This window comes from Plecotus auritus (genome assembly GCF_963455305.1).
Source record: "Plecotus auritus genome assembly, chromosome: 7".
Taxonomy (NCBI): domain Eukaryota; kingdom Metazoa; phylum Chordata; class Mammalia; order Chiroptera; family Vespertilionidae; genus Plecotus; species Plecotus auritus.
The window spans coordinates 43,209,205-43,224,237 of record NC_137774.1 but is presented as its reverse complement, the minus strand read 5'-3'; the positions used below and the strand labels follow the sequence as shown (position 1 = coordinate 43,224,237).

Genomic DNA, 15,033 nt, shown 5'->3' with positions numbered 1-15,033 from the left:
TATAAATTTTTTCAGGCACATAAAACACATTATAAAAATTGACTTTGAAAAAAATAAATAAAATAATAAAATAAAAAAATAATTGACTTTGCAGCAGGTCGCAAAGGTAGTATTGACAAATTGGAAATAGTCCATTTCACAGACAATAGGGTGATTAAGGCCTAGGGTGAGGCGGAAACCAGGTAGAGGGGGGAAATGGAGACAAAAAAAGAGGGACATCTGTAATACTCTCAACAATAAAGGTTTAAAAATATATATCCACAGATGATCAAATTAAGAAACAAACTTCCACCCTAGCTGGTTTTGCTCAGTGGAGCATCCGCCTACAGACTGAAGGGTCCTGGGTTCAATTCCGGCCAAGGGCACATGCCCCAGTTGTGGGCTCAATCCCCAGTAGTGGGTGTGCAGGAGGCAGCTGATCAATGATTCTCTCTCATCATTGATGTTTCTATCTCTCTCTCCCTATCCCTTCTGCTCTGAAATCAATAAAAATATATTGGGGGAGAGGGAGAAAGAAAGAAACTTCCAAGTTTATTTTTTCAAAATTTAATAAGATACAGAAGTTGAAATTTATTGGTTCCTTTGTTGTCACTGATTAAAACAACCATGAGATTTTTACTACCTTTCCAGTTCATTATTTTTATTTGGAGCCTCCCGGCTGGTGAACTACAAATGGGTTATAAGTATGGACCCCTCAGCCTGAAGCCCCAAGGCCAAATCCCTCCAGCTGGGAGCAGCTTCTTCGCTTTAACCACTTTACTTCCATGTATCCTTTTCTAAGTGAGCCACAAAGTGAAAATCTTGAGAATTGCCCTGTCAATGGTCTGCCCTGTGTTGTGTCTGGCTTCAGGACGAGTTAAATCCCACCGAGTTAAAAAGACGTATTATATACTATTTTGCCAGTGTTTCATTTAGGATATTTTATCTAACTTCTTTTCTTTCATTAGTCTAAAATATCTTTATTTTTTATTGTTAAACTCAAAATTGTAAACATGTGGAGTAATATGTATTATTGCCCTAGTCCAAAGAAACAGTTTATATAAGTGTGACTACTAATGCCCTTTGGGAGAACCCAATGATGAGGGAGGAGGGGAGGACAATAGGAAAAGTGGGAGGAATAAGGGGAAAATGAGGCCCCTAGGTGGTGAGTCTAGAGCAAAATGTGTTCACTGTGGACAGACACAGAGAAAAGGTGACTCTCTAGGGAGGGTGGAGATAGAAGGGGGCGTGGCTGGGGAGAGGAAGACTGAAAGCTCTAAGGGATGGGGCTAGGAGTTGGGTGGAAGAGATGCTGAAACAACCACAGGCCAGGATGCTCATATGGCCACACTGTTTTCCACTCTGCTGGGTCGCAGGTACTCGTAGGGCATCTCCAGCTTTGCATTCCGGATCTCAATTTCCTTATCCAGGGCAGCCAGCTCCTCCCTGAACTTCTTCAGTGCAGCTTTGGGCTCAGGGCCTGAAAAGTACTCCTCCTCATGCTGGCCCAGAAGCACCTGAGATGGAGAGAGAAGCAGCTGAGAGCCTTATGAACCCCAGTTTGGAGCACCACACCTCCCCACAGCTCTCCCCTTCCTCAGGGAACAGGCCACCTGGCTCTCACACTAATGGGCTGACGTCTGCCCAGTTGCCAAGTCATGGACATCTGGAGAGAAGCCTGATGAAAGTTGGGCAGTGTAGCCATCACCGTCTCCAATGTCACATCCTTGGTGGTCGGTGGGGGCAGCCGCATTGTGCAGGGTGCGTTAGGGACCCAAGCATACCAATCCAACTAAGAAGGGGCAGATATCTAGAATCAAAGTCTGCTAAGCATAAAAACCCCTTAGCCACCTACACACAGCCGCCGCCCCCCAAAACCCCCCCACCACTCCAGGTGCAAATGCCCACTGCCCCCCATAACAAGTACCTGGCCCAGGTGGACGGAGGCGTGCTGGCCAGTGCAGGTGAAGATGCACATGGTGACAAAGCGGCAAAGCTGGTCCCGGGACTCTAGGGACGTGGGAAATCCTGCAAGAGGTAAGGACAGTTAGAAGCTGGGAGACCAGGAACAGAAACAGAGCTCAGAGAGGCTGAGCAGGGAGAACAGGAGAGGAAAGAAAGGGTGTCAAGGACTCTGAGGAACTATTGTGGACACTGACATAAGCATAAGTTGTGGTGGGAGAAACAGGGAGATCTCCTGGGAGGGCCCTACTCAATGGGGTGCTGGTATGGCTCACACTGGCTCACAAGAGTCAGTTATGTTAAATGTTCAGGTATGTAGCAAGCTACATACATCACAACGGGAGCTACGGTGAAAATATTTACACCATGGAAATGGGCAAATGCTACAAATCAGGGCTTTTTTTTTTTTTTTTTTTTTCCAGAGAGCCAGTTGTTAAGCATTTATGAGCAACCACTGGTCCCACTGCATCTGGGACCTAGAGGGATTCTTCTTGCATAAGAATCTGAAAAGGCCATTGGGCGTTTTAACAGGGGTTGGACATGCTTCTGGGAAGTTTCATAGAAGCAGGGAGGGTTCTGGGGATGTTCCCAGGAGGAATTTTCCACACTCAGGGCAGGGACTCAACTTACCTTGTTCCTGGGCCCCTAGCAAGCCAATTTCAGTGATCTCTCGACACCAGGTCTGCAGTTCAAGGTCCTCTTTCACCGCCTTGTCCGTCTTACAGTGAAGACTCACAATTCCCTCCACATAGCTGTCAGCCAAGGGGTTGGGCCAAGAGAGCTGAAGCTGACAGGGAGCCTCCAGGCCCTCTGCTCCTTGCTCACATGGCCAGGTCAGGACACCCAGCCCTCCAACACAGATCACCTGTTCTCTCAAGCCACTCCCTGACCACCCACCCTCCCCCCAAGCCCTGCCTTCCCCTTGCCTCACCGATAGATGATTTCCCAGAGCCGCAGAGCATCCTGAGCATAGTAAGAAGACTTGACTCCCAGAAGCCCCCGGTCAGTCAGGTCATCAGGGGGACAGAATGATCTATACGTTAAAGAGGCTCTAGCGCGCCTAAGCAGCTCCACGTGGCCTCCCCCACCGGTGCTCACCACCTGAGAAGCAAGGATGGGCAGAGTCAGGCAACTCCACCTGCCGGAGGCCAGAGCCAGAGGGAGCATGAGCTCCAGAAGCCCCTTTCTCTCTTCATACCTGGTCAAAAACGCCCTTGTCAGAGACCAGCCCAGTCCTGGCCCGCACATTAATTTCCAGGGTGTATTGCAGGTGGGGCATTATCAGCTGGAGGAAGAGAGCAGGGAAGAACAAGTCAGGAGAGACCTATGGCAAGTCCCTGCAGGAAATTGGAACTGAAGAACAGGAAAGGTGCCAGGTCTTCAGGAAATGCAGACATGAAGTTCAGTGGTCCCTCAACACCAAGAGTGTTCAGTCAAATTGTGATTCATTCCACAAACCATTGACCTATCCCATATAATAAAAGGGTAATATGCAAATAGACTGAATGGCAGAACAACTAAACAACCAATCAAAACGCAATATGCTAATGATATGCTAAGGCTGCTCAACCGCTAGCTATGATGTGCACTGACCACCAGGGGACAGATGCTCTGACCAGTAGGTTACCTTGCTGCTGGGGTCCAGCTGATCAGGACTGAGCGAGATGGGCCAGACACATACTGGAGCCCTCCCACACCCTATCATGCACCAGTGGGGTCCCTCAGCCTGGCCTGTGCCCTCTCACAATCCAGGACCCCTAGGGGAATGTCAGAGAGCTGGTATCACCTGATCCGCAGGCCACTTCCCTTGGGAGGGCACCAGAGGCAGGGCTCATGGCTGGCAAGCACTGCTGTGGGGGCACGAGCCTCTCCCAATCAGAACTGATTGAGCCCAAGCCCTAGGCAGGCACAGTGAGGCTGGAATGAGTGGGAGTGGCAGGTAGGAGCTGCAGGCAGCATTGGACTACTGGTTTCAGCCCAATCCCTGCAGGCCAATCAGGGGGACCCCACCCATGCACAAATTTGTGTACCGGGCCTCCAGTTGCTGTATGATAATGGAAGAAATAATTCTCCTTTTCTTTTCATATACTAGTAAGACTGTTCAAGTTCTAGTTCAATGTTTCTCAACCTTTTTCATTATCACTCCTCTACAGAGCCTTTTCAGATAGTGTTTCCTCTCCCCGCCCCCATAAAATTTTAATGCTACACTATACTATATCTGTTATGTACTATATATGTGTGTGTGCTTTATTTTTTTATTGACTTCAGAGAGAAAGGGAGAGGGATAGATAGAAACATCAACGATGAGAAAGAATCATTGATCGGCTGCTTCCTGCCCACCCCCTATGGGGATTTAGCCTGCAACCCGGGCATGTGCCCTTGACCAGAACTGAACCTGTTCAAATTGTCTGTTTAAAAAAAAAAAAAAAAAACAGGCCACTGTTGTGGACCTGAGCCTGTCTAACTGGCCTGTGTGTTACTATTTTAGGACAGGTCAAAACTGGATGGAAAAGAATTCTATGTTATTTGCTGAGTCTTCCCTTTTGAGATGGAATACTCAGTCATTTGTGTGCACTGTCTATATACTGTATGTTCATCTATCTGTGCTTTATACATAAAAAGAGTAAGACTTGTCACCTCCCAACCCTTCATCCCCAACCTTGTCAATGAATCATTTCCACCTCCTTGGGAGGTGATGTCACCCTGTTGAAAATGCAGAGCAAGCCACCTCACTCTCTTGCTCCCTTGTCTCTCATTGGTTGGCTTTTCCCAACTCCCTGAGATTCCACAGAGAGGGTGACTCCAGACGTGGGACTGTGCCATGGGGCAGAGAGGCAGGCAGGAGAGAAGGGGATAAGGTATTACCTTGAAGATAGGGTGTATCGATGGAAGGCATCTCATGGTGGCCAGAGCGATAACCTCAGCCATCAAATGTGCCCTCAGAAGATGAGAGAGAAGCTCGTGAAGCTGGAAGTCAGAGCTACGGACCCAGCATTTGGCCAGGAGCCAGGCCATCGGGGGATCCGTGGGCAGGAAAAGTGGTGGTGGTGGGGATCCTGTGTGTGGCAATTGGAGCTGGAGCGAGGATAGAGTGTGGGGAAAAGAGGATGAGTGGCCAAGTGCCCAGCAGATTTCCCCTCCTTTGCATTTTAACCCCACCCTTCTTCCCCAAATTTGCTTAACTTTCTCCATCTCACTGCTGCTACTCCCAGCAGCCACTATTCCTTCTCCTGACTTTCCTACCCACTCAGTGCATTAATATTGTACAAGCTGCTCTGCCCGGCCTTCTGCAGAAGCTCCTCTTCTACCAACTTCCTGTCCTCCACTTCCCCTTTCACTCCCCTCCGTGAGGACAAGATTCAAACCCTCGGCTTCCTTTATCCCACACTTTTTCAGAAAGTTCAGCTTCTCTCTAATCTTTCAACACCACCCATATTCAGCAGATTAAGGCTCCAGTTCTCAGCTAGTCACTAGCTAGATGTAACAATTTGAGTGTCTCCCCATCTATAATAATAAAAGTGTAATATGCTAATTAGACTGGATGTCCTTCCGGACGACCTTCCAGACAAAGCAGGGGCTGCAAGAGAAGCCCGGGTCCCAGGTTCCAGAGGGAAGCCAGTGCCGGCAGCCAGAGGAAGAAAGGCCTACTCTTGCATGAATTTCATGCATTGGGCCTCTAGCTCCCTCATAATTGGCCATACAAAAGCCCACCTGAGCATCTTTTCCTCTTTATTTGTCCTGTTTCTGCAGGTGTCTTGCCTAACTCTTACTTTTCCCTTTCCTTGAATCAAGGCCAGTTTAATTTTCCTCTGTATGCCCATCTAGCTTTCCTCTGCACCCCCACAGCTATTCCCCACAACTTGAGTCCATTACCCCCATCTTGGGCAATTGCTGTAGCATGTCACCCTAATCTCCGGAATAGCATCTCCCTTCTCCAATCCATCCTAAACAAAATGACCCATAGAATGTGCCTACAACATCGTTCACAACAGCCTACACCAGCTTCCTGTGTTCATACTCCTTGATTTGGCATCCACCACCCACTACAGTCTGGGCCCTCTCACCTCACATTACCCCCCAGCACGCCAGCCCAATGGTCCACTGACAATCTAACTTCTCACACTCTGCACACCTCAGCCTCGCTGCCCAACCCATCTTCCCCTGGGAAGAGGTACTGCTCCTTTGCCACGGCTCATGCCCACCCCACCTCCCATGACCCCTCCCACACTATCTCCATCCTCAGGTGCTTCCTCAGTACTGGAGCATATTTAGATTTTCCCAGTCTCTCTCTCCAGCTAGACCGCACCTTTCTGCCTTTGCCCAATGCCTCCTTTACTACCACCTACAGTGCTTTAGCACAAGTGAATCCTCAATGAATTTGGGTGAAGGGCTGAGCTGAGAGGGCCAACCACGGGGGAGCAGAAATCCTGGGTCCTCTCACCTGGATGACCATGGGCAAGAGTTTCCCATCAGGCTGCAGTTTCAGCATGACCAGAGGGGCAGCCAGGTATTGCTGGCTACATAGGATGACATTAGCCTTGATCCCATCCAGCAGGGAGAAGTCAGCTTCAAACAGCGTGCCTCCCTGGATGGGGGCAGAGGGAGAGGGCTATCAGTATAAAGCATCTACTTCCCACCCTGACTCCTCAAAGGAAGAAGAACAAAAAGGAAACTAACTTATCTCCATCACCTACTTTGTAACAGGTAATGAATCACATGCTATTGCTTCACATAAGTCTTACAAGCACTTGAATTAACTCCAGGTTTAAAAAAAAAAAAAGGAAACATGATAAAATAAGATAGATAACTTGCCTGAAGTCACACAGTTTATAAACAGCTCAGCCAGGGTTCAAACCCAAGTCTGTCTCACCCTATAATCCAGGAAGTTTCTCTGGCCAACCCATTAATTGATCCATGTTGACTCCTGATTAATAAGCCCACCTCTGATCTAATTCTCTTACTACACACTCCCCCAAATCCTTAGCACCAAGGTCCAGTTATTTCTTCATTTTGATTGCATCTATCACCCATCACACACTCTTCCTCCACAATATGCTTTTCTCAGTTGAGAAGGAAGGCCATGTGGTTGCACACCTCCAGGATCACTCAAGATTTCCCCTGTAGAATCCCCTCTTGCATCTGGGGGCAAATTGGGCTCATAGTGAGGCCCGGAGCAGCATAAACACAGACCACACTCCCATTACACTGCGTGGCCTCCTTTGGGCCACTATGTCCATACCTGCAGCTCCTGCTCCAGCTGGGCCTGCACCTCCTCCATCCCAGAAGGGAACACTAGGCGGGCAGGAAGGCGACTGGAGCGCCTTAGCAGCATGGGGTTGGCGCCATTGAGAAACTGGTACCCAAAGAAGGCATCCTCCTTCCAGGAGTCCCGCACCTTCTCTGAGGGTGGCAGTTGTGGAGCAGGTTGTGAGATCTGATATCCTGGTTCTTCTAACCCCCACCAAACCATTCCCTCTTGCCCCCAGCCCACCAGAGGGACCCTGAACTCAGGTCTCCCAGCCCTGGTTCCCTAGATTGGGTGGTAAGGGTCCTGGGAGAAGTACTGGGATTGGGATACTGACCAGCCAGCTTGCTGTGGTCACACCAAAAGATCCTGTTGAAGTCATCCAGATCATTCCAGCGAACAAGAACATTTAGAGAGTCTTTGACAGCTATTTTGGCCAGCCTTCAGGTAAGGATAGGTGAAGCATTTGAAAGTTAGTCTCAAAATCACACATTATAACTATAAGCACCCCCCTTGGGCTAATCCTGCCCTGTTCAGTGCATAGGAGCCCCTGGATCAAGATACCTCCCTCTCCTCCACCGGAACTGTTCTCACCCCTTGGCCAGTGAAGTCTCAAAGTCAATTCTCTTGTCCTCCAGAAACCTCTCATCTAGCGGGAGGTCACCTAAATTGGCCGCAGCCACATTCAGGATTAACCCATCCTTCCAGTTACCCCATCTGTGGTGCAGAAATGAAATCAGGCATTGATGCCAGGAAGGGCCAGGACTCTGCCAGGTCAGGAGGGGTCAGGGGCAGGGTTAGGCTAACCTGTACAGCTTCCTTCTCTCTTCCAGCTCCTCCTCCCTGTGTTTCTTGAACAGGCCTTGAGGGTCCTCTACCAACATGCGGCCTAGAGGAGGAAGGAAGGAAAGGACAAGGGCATGGACAATGAGGCTTCTCCCGAGAGCCTCCTCCCTGTCCCTGTCAGGGGTACCTTCTCAGCCCACCCTTGCGCAGGAGGGGTGACCCTTCAGCATCACGCCCCTCCCCAGCCTGCGTGCCAACTCCAGCAATCCACCTCTTCCAAAAGGAAAAAAGACCCAGCCCTCCAGTTCCCGCCCTCACACCCTGTTCCCTCTTCTCCTCTCCCCCACCCCCAGCTTCTCTTGGTCCCCAGAGACCTCCTCACACCCCACCCTGCGCTCACCTGTGCCCTCGGGGAGGCTCAGGATGCCACTGCCCTCCACCCAGCGGTAGCATGGGAACCTGAACTCGTCCCCCCCGGCCCCAGGGCCCTGCACGGAGATCCAGTTGCAGAACCAGGCGTCATCCTGTAGTAATTGCTTTTTGCGCATTTTCACAAAAAGCAGCGGCCCTAGGGACCCCGTCACGTCCTCCCGGAACTCCGTCTCCTACAGGCGACACAAGAGGCTCAAGCATCCAAGGTGATCGCAGGAAGGGGGGACTGAGACTGAGCCCAGATCCCCACCCAGGCCCTTCCGCTGGGCCTCTGCGAAAGCCCCGCAAAAGGAGCCAAACAGAGAAGGGGGGGCGCCCCGACCAGGTGTTCCCACGTCCCCATTATGGGTCGTGGAGTTCTTCAGGCGGGGGTGAGGCGGAGGAGGGAAGATGAACTCCTTCCTGCCCTATTTCCTCCTCTTTCCTCCTCGTAGTCATTGATCCAACCAAGCGCTGAGCTGGGCGCTGGGCACCGCCGCGGGCGAGCGCACCGTTGAGCGGGGAGATACACTGTTGACTGGGCACTTACAGCCCAGAGACCCCGGCGCCCCCTCTGCTGGGTGTGAGCAGAGACCTCTAGGTGTGAAGGGGTTAACCAGGGAAAGTGAGAGAGAGGGAAAGGTTGGAGAAATGCGTGCCAAGGAGAGGAAGCGAGAGCGCGGAGGCTGAGCCCAGCACAGAGCGCGTGGGAGATGAGCATGACTAGATCGTGAAAAGTCTCCAAGGGTAAGCCAAGAATTTGGTCCTGAGAACCAGCAGAAGCCATTCAAATGTTTGTGGGGAGGGGCGTATGCGGCTGGGCATGTATTTGGAAGAAATATATCTGGCTGCAGAAGGGCTTGGAAGGGCAGGAGAGGAAGCGGCCCGGGCGGGGGAAGAGGCTGAAGGTGGCCTAGGTTCCCGGGGACCCTGGTGGTCGGGGGTGGGTCGGCATCCGGACCCGGAAGCCGGAGATGTCCAGGAGGCAGAATTAACAGCGCTTGGTTCTTGGTTGGACGCGAACAGAGCGGGACGCTCGCGTGACACCTCTGGGAAGGCAATCGGAGAGGTGTGGGGGGTGGGAAAGGGGAGGACCTCGCTTGGGCATGTTCCTTTGAGGCATCCGCGAGACAGACATCCGGATCTGGAGATCCTGGAAAGAGCTGGGTGGGCGACGGAAATGTGGAGATGGGAACTGGGAAAGAAAAAGGAACAGGAGCCCGGGGCGAACCAGGTAGATGTGATGAGAGCGGGGAAGGGATCAGGAAATTCAGCTCTTAGTTTCTCTGCTCCTCCTCCCCCCCCCCCCCCCGCCCCCAACCCAACCCCAGGCCCCGCCTCGGTGGAAGAGGTTTGAAACAGTTTCCAAATGGAGGAAATTTCCCTGGCCAGGTAGCTCAGTAGGTTAGAGCGTGACCTGACACCCCAAAGTTCCAGCAGGTTCACCCCCGGTCAGGACACATACAAGACTCAACCACACATAAGTAAGTGGAACAAAATCTCTCTCTCTCTCTCTCTCTCTCTCTCTCTCTCTCTCTCTCTCTCTCTCTCTCTCTCTCTCGAAATAAAATAGAGTGAACCAGAGACACGCAGCCAATCTGCAAAAAGAGAGAGCTCAAGATGGGCATGAAGGAGCATACTCTCTATCCCAAAAAAGCCAGACGCCGCTCTCTGTGTGCCACGCTCCGCCCAGCGCGCGTCTCTTCCCAGGTGTGTGACGTCCTCCGGACTGGGGGCCAGCTCCCGCCAGCTCACCTTGCCCAGCACAGGCCGAAAGCGCTCCCGGAGCGCGGCTTCCCCGTGCTGGCCCACCAGCCACAGCTGCACCTGGTTGGTAGTGCCCGCGAAGAGCGAGGACCCAGTGGACACACGGATGCTGTAGACACCCATCTTCCACAGAGATGTTTCGTGCCTTCTGAGGGGGAAGAAGAGTGGAGGTGCCTAATAAAAGGGCTCAAGACCCCGCCCCCCTAAAGCCTTGTTTTGAAATTGCAGAATTGCAGGGTGTGGATGGATGGCAGGCCTCCAATCAACCAGGCCTGGCCACACGCTCTGGGCAGCCCAGAACTTGGCCCCAGCTCAGGAAGGCGGGGCTTAGGCAGTTTTGGGTGCAGACCCTTATCTTTGTGGGAGGAGGACAGAATGAGGAAGCAGAGACAATTTGGGCCGAAAATATGCACGAAGAAGAATTTGACACCTAGCCCAGCAGGCAGGTGGAGTGTGGCTGGGAAGTCCCCTCCATCTAAACACATAGACACACACACACACACACACACACACACACACACACACACACTTGCTGGCCTCCCAGGTTGGTTCACCCCTGCCAGTGGTCATGCTTAAGGTTGTAGGGGTGGATGAAGAAGCAAGGAGGCCTGGTCTGCATTTGAGGAAGGTACATTCAGGCCACCAAATTAATTTCACCAAGTGGGAACGCTTGTGTCTGTTCCCTGTGCAAGGCTCTAGGGCTCATTCCTTTCTAGCTTACAAGTCCCAGCCTCTCTGTTCCCTACAGGATGAAAATTCAAACTGTTTGTTTTTTTTTTTTTCATTTACCTTTATTATTGAAAGTATTACAGATGTTCCTTTTTCCCCCATTGATCCCCTCCACCCCACTCCTAGCCCCTCCCCAGGCCTTCACCGCACTATTGCCTGTCCATGGGTTATGCACACATGCCTGTAAGTTCTTTGCTCTCAAGGAAGTCACAAACAGTTCTGATAGGGCAAGATGTCCAATTTGAGGCGCCCCCACTGGCTATGTTGTGACTTTTTGAGAAGCAAAGACTAAATAATAAATAGGGTTACTTGAAATAGATAAATGTATCTGTTAATAACCCAAAAATCAATTGGTTAATTAGTTGCAGTTAACCAAAAAAAAATCATTTCATAATGGTTCAAACAATAAGGAAAAGTTATTATTGCAGAAAAGAAGCAGCCCATAGGATAGATTGCCTCTAGGGTTGTTTGCTCCGTGGCTCAACAGCATCATCAAGAAGCCAAGGTTTGCCTGGTTGGTATAGCTCAGTGGTTGAGTGTCAACCCATGAACCAAGAGGTCCCCTGTTCGATTCCCGGTCTGGCACATGCCCAGGTTGCCAGCTCAATTCCCAGTAGTGACCATGCAGGATGCAGCTAATCTCTCTATCCTTCTCCCTTCCCCTCTTTCTAAAAATAAATTAATAAATAAATATAAAAATTAAGTTTAAAAACAAGGAAGCCAGGATTTGTTTGTTTTTCTGTCTTTCCATCCTTCATGAGTTAGCTCCTCAATAAATTACCTCCTCAGCAAAATGCCTGCTACCACCTCAATAATCCCATAAGTACATAGCAACATCCATTTGGAAAAGAAGAGCCATTTCCTCCTGTGCCTCTCTTTTTAAGAGCAGGGGAAGCTTTCCCAGAAACCATCCAGCAGCTGCCCCTTACCTATCTTTGGCCAAAACTGAACACCAAACCCAGACCCTTCAAAGAGGCAAAGGAAATTAAATCACCATGAGCATCCTAACCTTGCCAGGATTTATCCCTGAATTACATGAGGAAAGATGAAGACACAAACATATTTGGGACCCCACCAATAAGCAAGAAAGGATAAGAGACTGGGAGCTAGGCACCAAGAGTGTCTGTTACAATTAGTTTGTAAAAGGCCTAACTTCATGATAATATTACAAAGTAAAGTTACTGTAAACTGTTACCCAAAAAGTATAAGAATGATTATATTAGGATTTTTTACGTGTGTTTTTATTTAAATTTAATGTGAGGCTTTCATTGCATCTTTAAATATCGCAAATAAGTGTGACAAATCATTCAGCATCTTGGTGTTTGTATAGTTAGACAACTTAGATCTTAAACATTCATCAGCCTGCTGAACTGTTCCTTTTTCAGAAACATAGATGCCATCTAAAAACTTTCTGATACCCTTGTTTTAACTGTTGTGCCTTGCTGAATCAAAGCAGCTGAGTTTGATACAAATTCAATGTCATTTCCTTCAAGAATCAGCTCATCTTTCTGGGCTTGAGATACTGAACAAGCAACGCCTGACTTTTTCTGAACACTGCAGGTGTATTTTTTGCCCAAGAAATTTCTAATTTCAACAAGAGAACCATTCTCCTGAATAACCACGTTGATGGGGAAGTGAGTGTACACAGACCTCATCTTGTAAGGGAAGCCCAGTGTAATACCCTTGATCATGTACTGTACATGAATACAGATCATGTGGCCAGTTCCTTTCTATTTCTCCACAAAGTGTGTCCCTTCAGAGTGATGTCCACATTTTCTGGGATGTCCACAGAATGATAGCTGAGAATGGTCTTCATCCTCACAGTAGATATGGCAAAGAGAGGATTTTTTTAAGTTTTTCAAGTTTTATAGAAAAGTGAATATTACTAATTATGAGTATGTGTTTCTGCTAAGTACATATATGAACAGATATGTGCTCATTTTCACTGGTCAATGGAAAAAAATGAAAACAGAAAACTGTGTGTGAGATAAATAGTCCCAGAAAAAAAAATAGGAAGTGTTCCAAGATCAGTACATGTGGCTACATACACATGATAACCAGGTAGAAAGGAAGTTCAACTAGTTAACCAGCATTGCTCATACTCCATGATCAAGGAGAAAGAGGGTTCTGAGATGCTGGGTGCGCCAAATGTCCTAAAGATGGGCACAAATGTGCAAACACAATCCTCTCTCCCAGGAGACAAATCTATTAGATGGCCCCTTAACCGTATGACATTACTAGCACATGCATAATTTTAAAGTAATGCTAACTATATCATAATGACAGAACAAGGGGCTCCATAACTCTGCCCAAGTGAAGCCAAAGGCATACATCATTATAGATGCAGAAACTACAAATTTAGTGGAAGATACAAACATTAAAAGACTTATTAGGGTAACAGGATAAGTTTAACTGGAACAAAGATAGCTCCTTGGGAGATACAACAAGCTTGAGAGCTCAAAGCATAGATCAACCTGCTAAGAAGCCCAATTCTGTAGCCAGGTGTACATGAGGTTCTGAGGCAATATTTTTTGGGGGTGCAGGGAGTCTAACAACTTTTCAGTAACATCAAGAAAACATCAAAAGACGTATTTGAACAACCTTAAAAAAGTATCTTCTTCCCAGAGAAACACAATAGCAAGTAGAAAACAATGAAGGAATTAATTAAGTCTATGGTGTTGGTGTCTTAAAATAAATTTAAGTGTAATGACAATACATATATGTTTATAATGTTTGTAACTATTGTGTTTGTTTTTGTTTTGTGTAGTGTTTAAAGAGTATTCAAATAATTATCATATTAAATTTGTAATTGCAGTTGATATTGTTTAAGGAAATTGATAACGTTTGCAATCAGTTTAAATATTAAAATTTATTTATTAAAGTTCTATTCATAGATATATGTTTAATAAATTGAACATTTAAAAAATACAAATAGACCTCCCTTGCTCTCCAGCAAAGCCTAGCTGAGTCCTCCTACTCGGTGAAGATCAAGGTGAAGATCAAACCATCATGGGTCGCACTAGCCTGGGCCCTCCATGCCCACCCATCCTGGGCATGCTCAGCAGGCCCAGTCTACTCTCTGCCTGTCACCACATGGAGGTGTCTGAGGACTTGACGACCTCTGCCACCCCAGGGCCTGTGCTTGGTCCTCCAGAGGTACAGGCAGCCCAGATCCTGTCTTGGGCAACCTCAGCTCCCTCCCCACAGTCGCTGGGAACCTGGAGCCAGGCTGGCGCTGCACCACCCAGGACCAGAGAGCATGGAAGAGAAATCCCCAACTGGGCATCTAGAGCACCTATCCTGTTCGTTCTCAGTCATGAATTGAAAGTTAGCAACTCTTTAAGGCCCAAAAGGGAAATAAAAGATATTTCATGCTGCAGGGAGGATTCCCTGTGACTTCTGCCTACCATCCATAAAATACTCATCCTTTCAAGTGAGGAGATTGAGACCCAGAACTTAAGTGTCTTACTGAAGGACATTTAGTTGGCCAGGTAGGGGCAAAATCTAAACCCAGCAGGTTCCTCTCCAGGCTCCACCCTGTGCAGTCCTCTGATTAAAGGCAGCATAAGACCAAGTGTTTTGTTTTTTTTTTTTTAGGAAGGGAGAGAGAGAGAGAAACATCAATGATAACAGAGGATCAGTGATCAGCTGCCTCCTGCACGCCCCCCCGCACCACCACCACCACCACCACCAGGCATCGAGCCCACAACCCCAGCACGTACCCTGACCAGGAATCAAACTATGACCTCCTGGTTTATAGGTCAAAGCGCAATCACTGAGCCATGTCAGCTGGGCGAGACTGGGTCTTAATAGACACCTGACCTCTGGAGGAGCCAAGTGCTCCGGGGTTACCTGTTCTTAACCTATTGGAAAGTTTGTTCTTGTTTTAATTGGTAGTTCAACTGCTATAAACTCTGGGGAAAGGCACCTTTCTCAGAATCTGTGACTCACCTTGACTAACACTATATAACAAAATATTCCATTGTTCACTTGCTTGTGGCCTTAAGCACGAAAAAAAAGTCAATAGTAGGTAAATCAAGTAGGGCATCTAAGTGAGGTAGTTTTATTATTGTTGTTATTAGCTAATTAATATTAATAAAGGAAAGAAAGAAAAGGGAAGTCAGACATGTAAGCCTGCCCAATTTTGGATAATG

At 48.4% G+C, this 15,033-nt stretch overlaps 1 protein-coding gene and 1 pseudogene across 2 annotated transcripts; both read right to left on the bottom strand.

The window, feature by feature from the left end:
• Positions 1 to 540: 540 nt before the first annotated feature.
• On the bottom strand, positions 541 to 10,273 carry LOC308253516 (polyunsaturated fatty acid lipoxygenase ALOX15-like; the record flags this gene model as incomplete). The annotated part of the gene is made up of 14 exons (XM_080679099.1): positions 541 to 1,496; positions 1,604 to 1,771; positions 1,907 to 2,007; positions 2,572 to 2,693; positions 2,873 to 3,042; positions 3,140 to 3,226; positions 4,807 to 5,016; positions 6,383 to 6,526; positions 7,181 to 7,341; positions 7,524 to 7,627; positions 7,781 to 7,903; positions 7,994 to 8,075; positions 8,373 to 8,577; positions 10,139 to 10,273. The coding sequence occupies 14 exons, from the start codon at positions 10,271 to 10,273 to the stop codon at positions 1,317 to 1,319; spliced, it is 1,992 nt and encodes a 663-aa protein (XP_080535225.1). The 3' UTR covers positions 541 to 1,316.
• A 1,664-nt stretch (positions 10,274 to 11,937) lies between these two features.
• Positions 11,938 to 13,504, bottom strand: LOC308253025 (large ribosomal subunit protein uL6-like; annotated as a pseudogene). The gene has a single exon. The product of its transcript is annotated as a large ribosomal subunit protein uL6-like (transcript).
• Between the last annotated feature and the right edge of the window lie 1,529 nt (positions 13,505 to 15,033).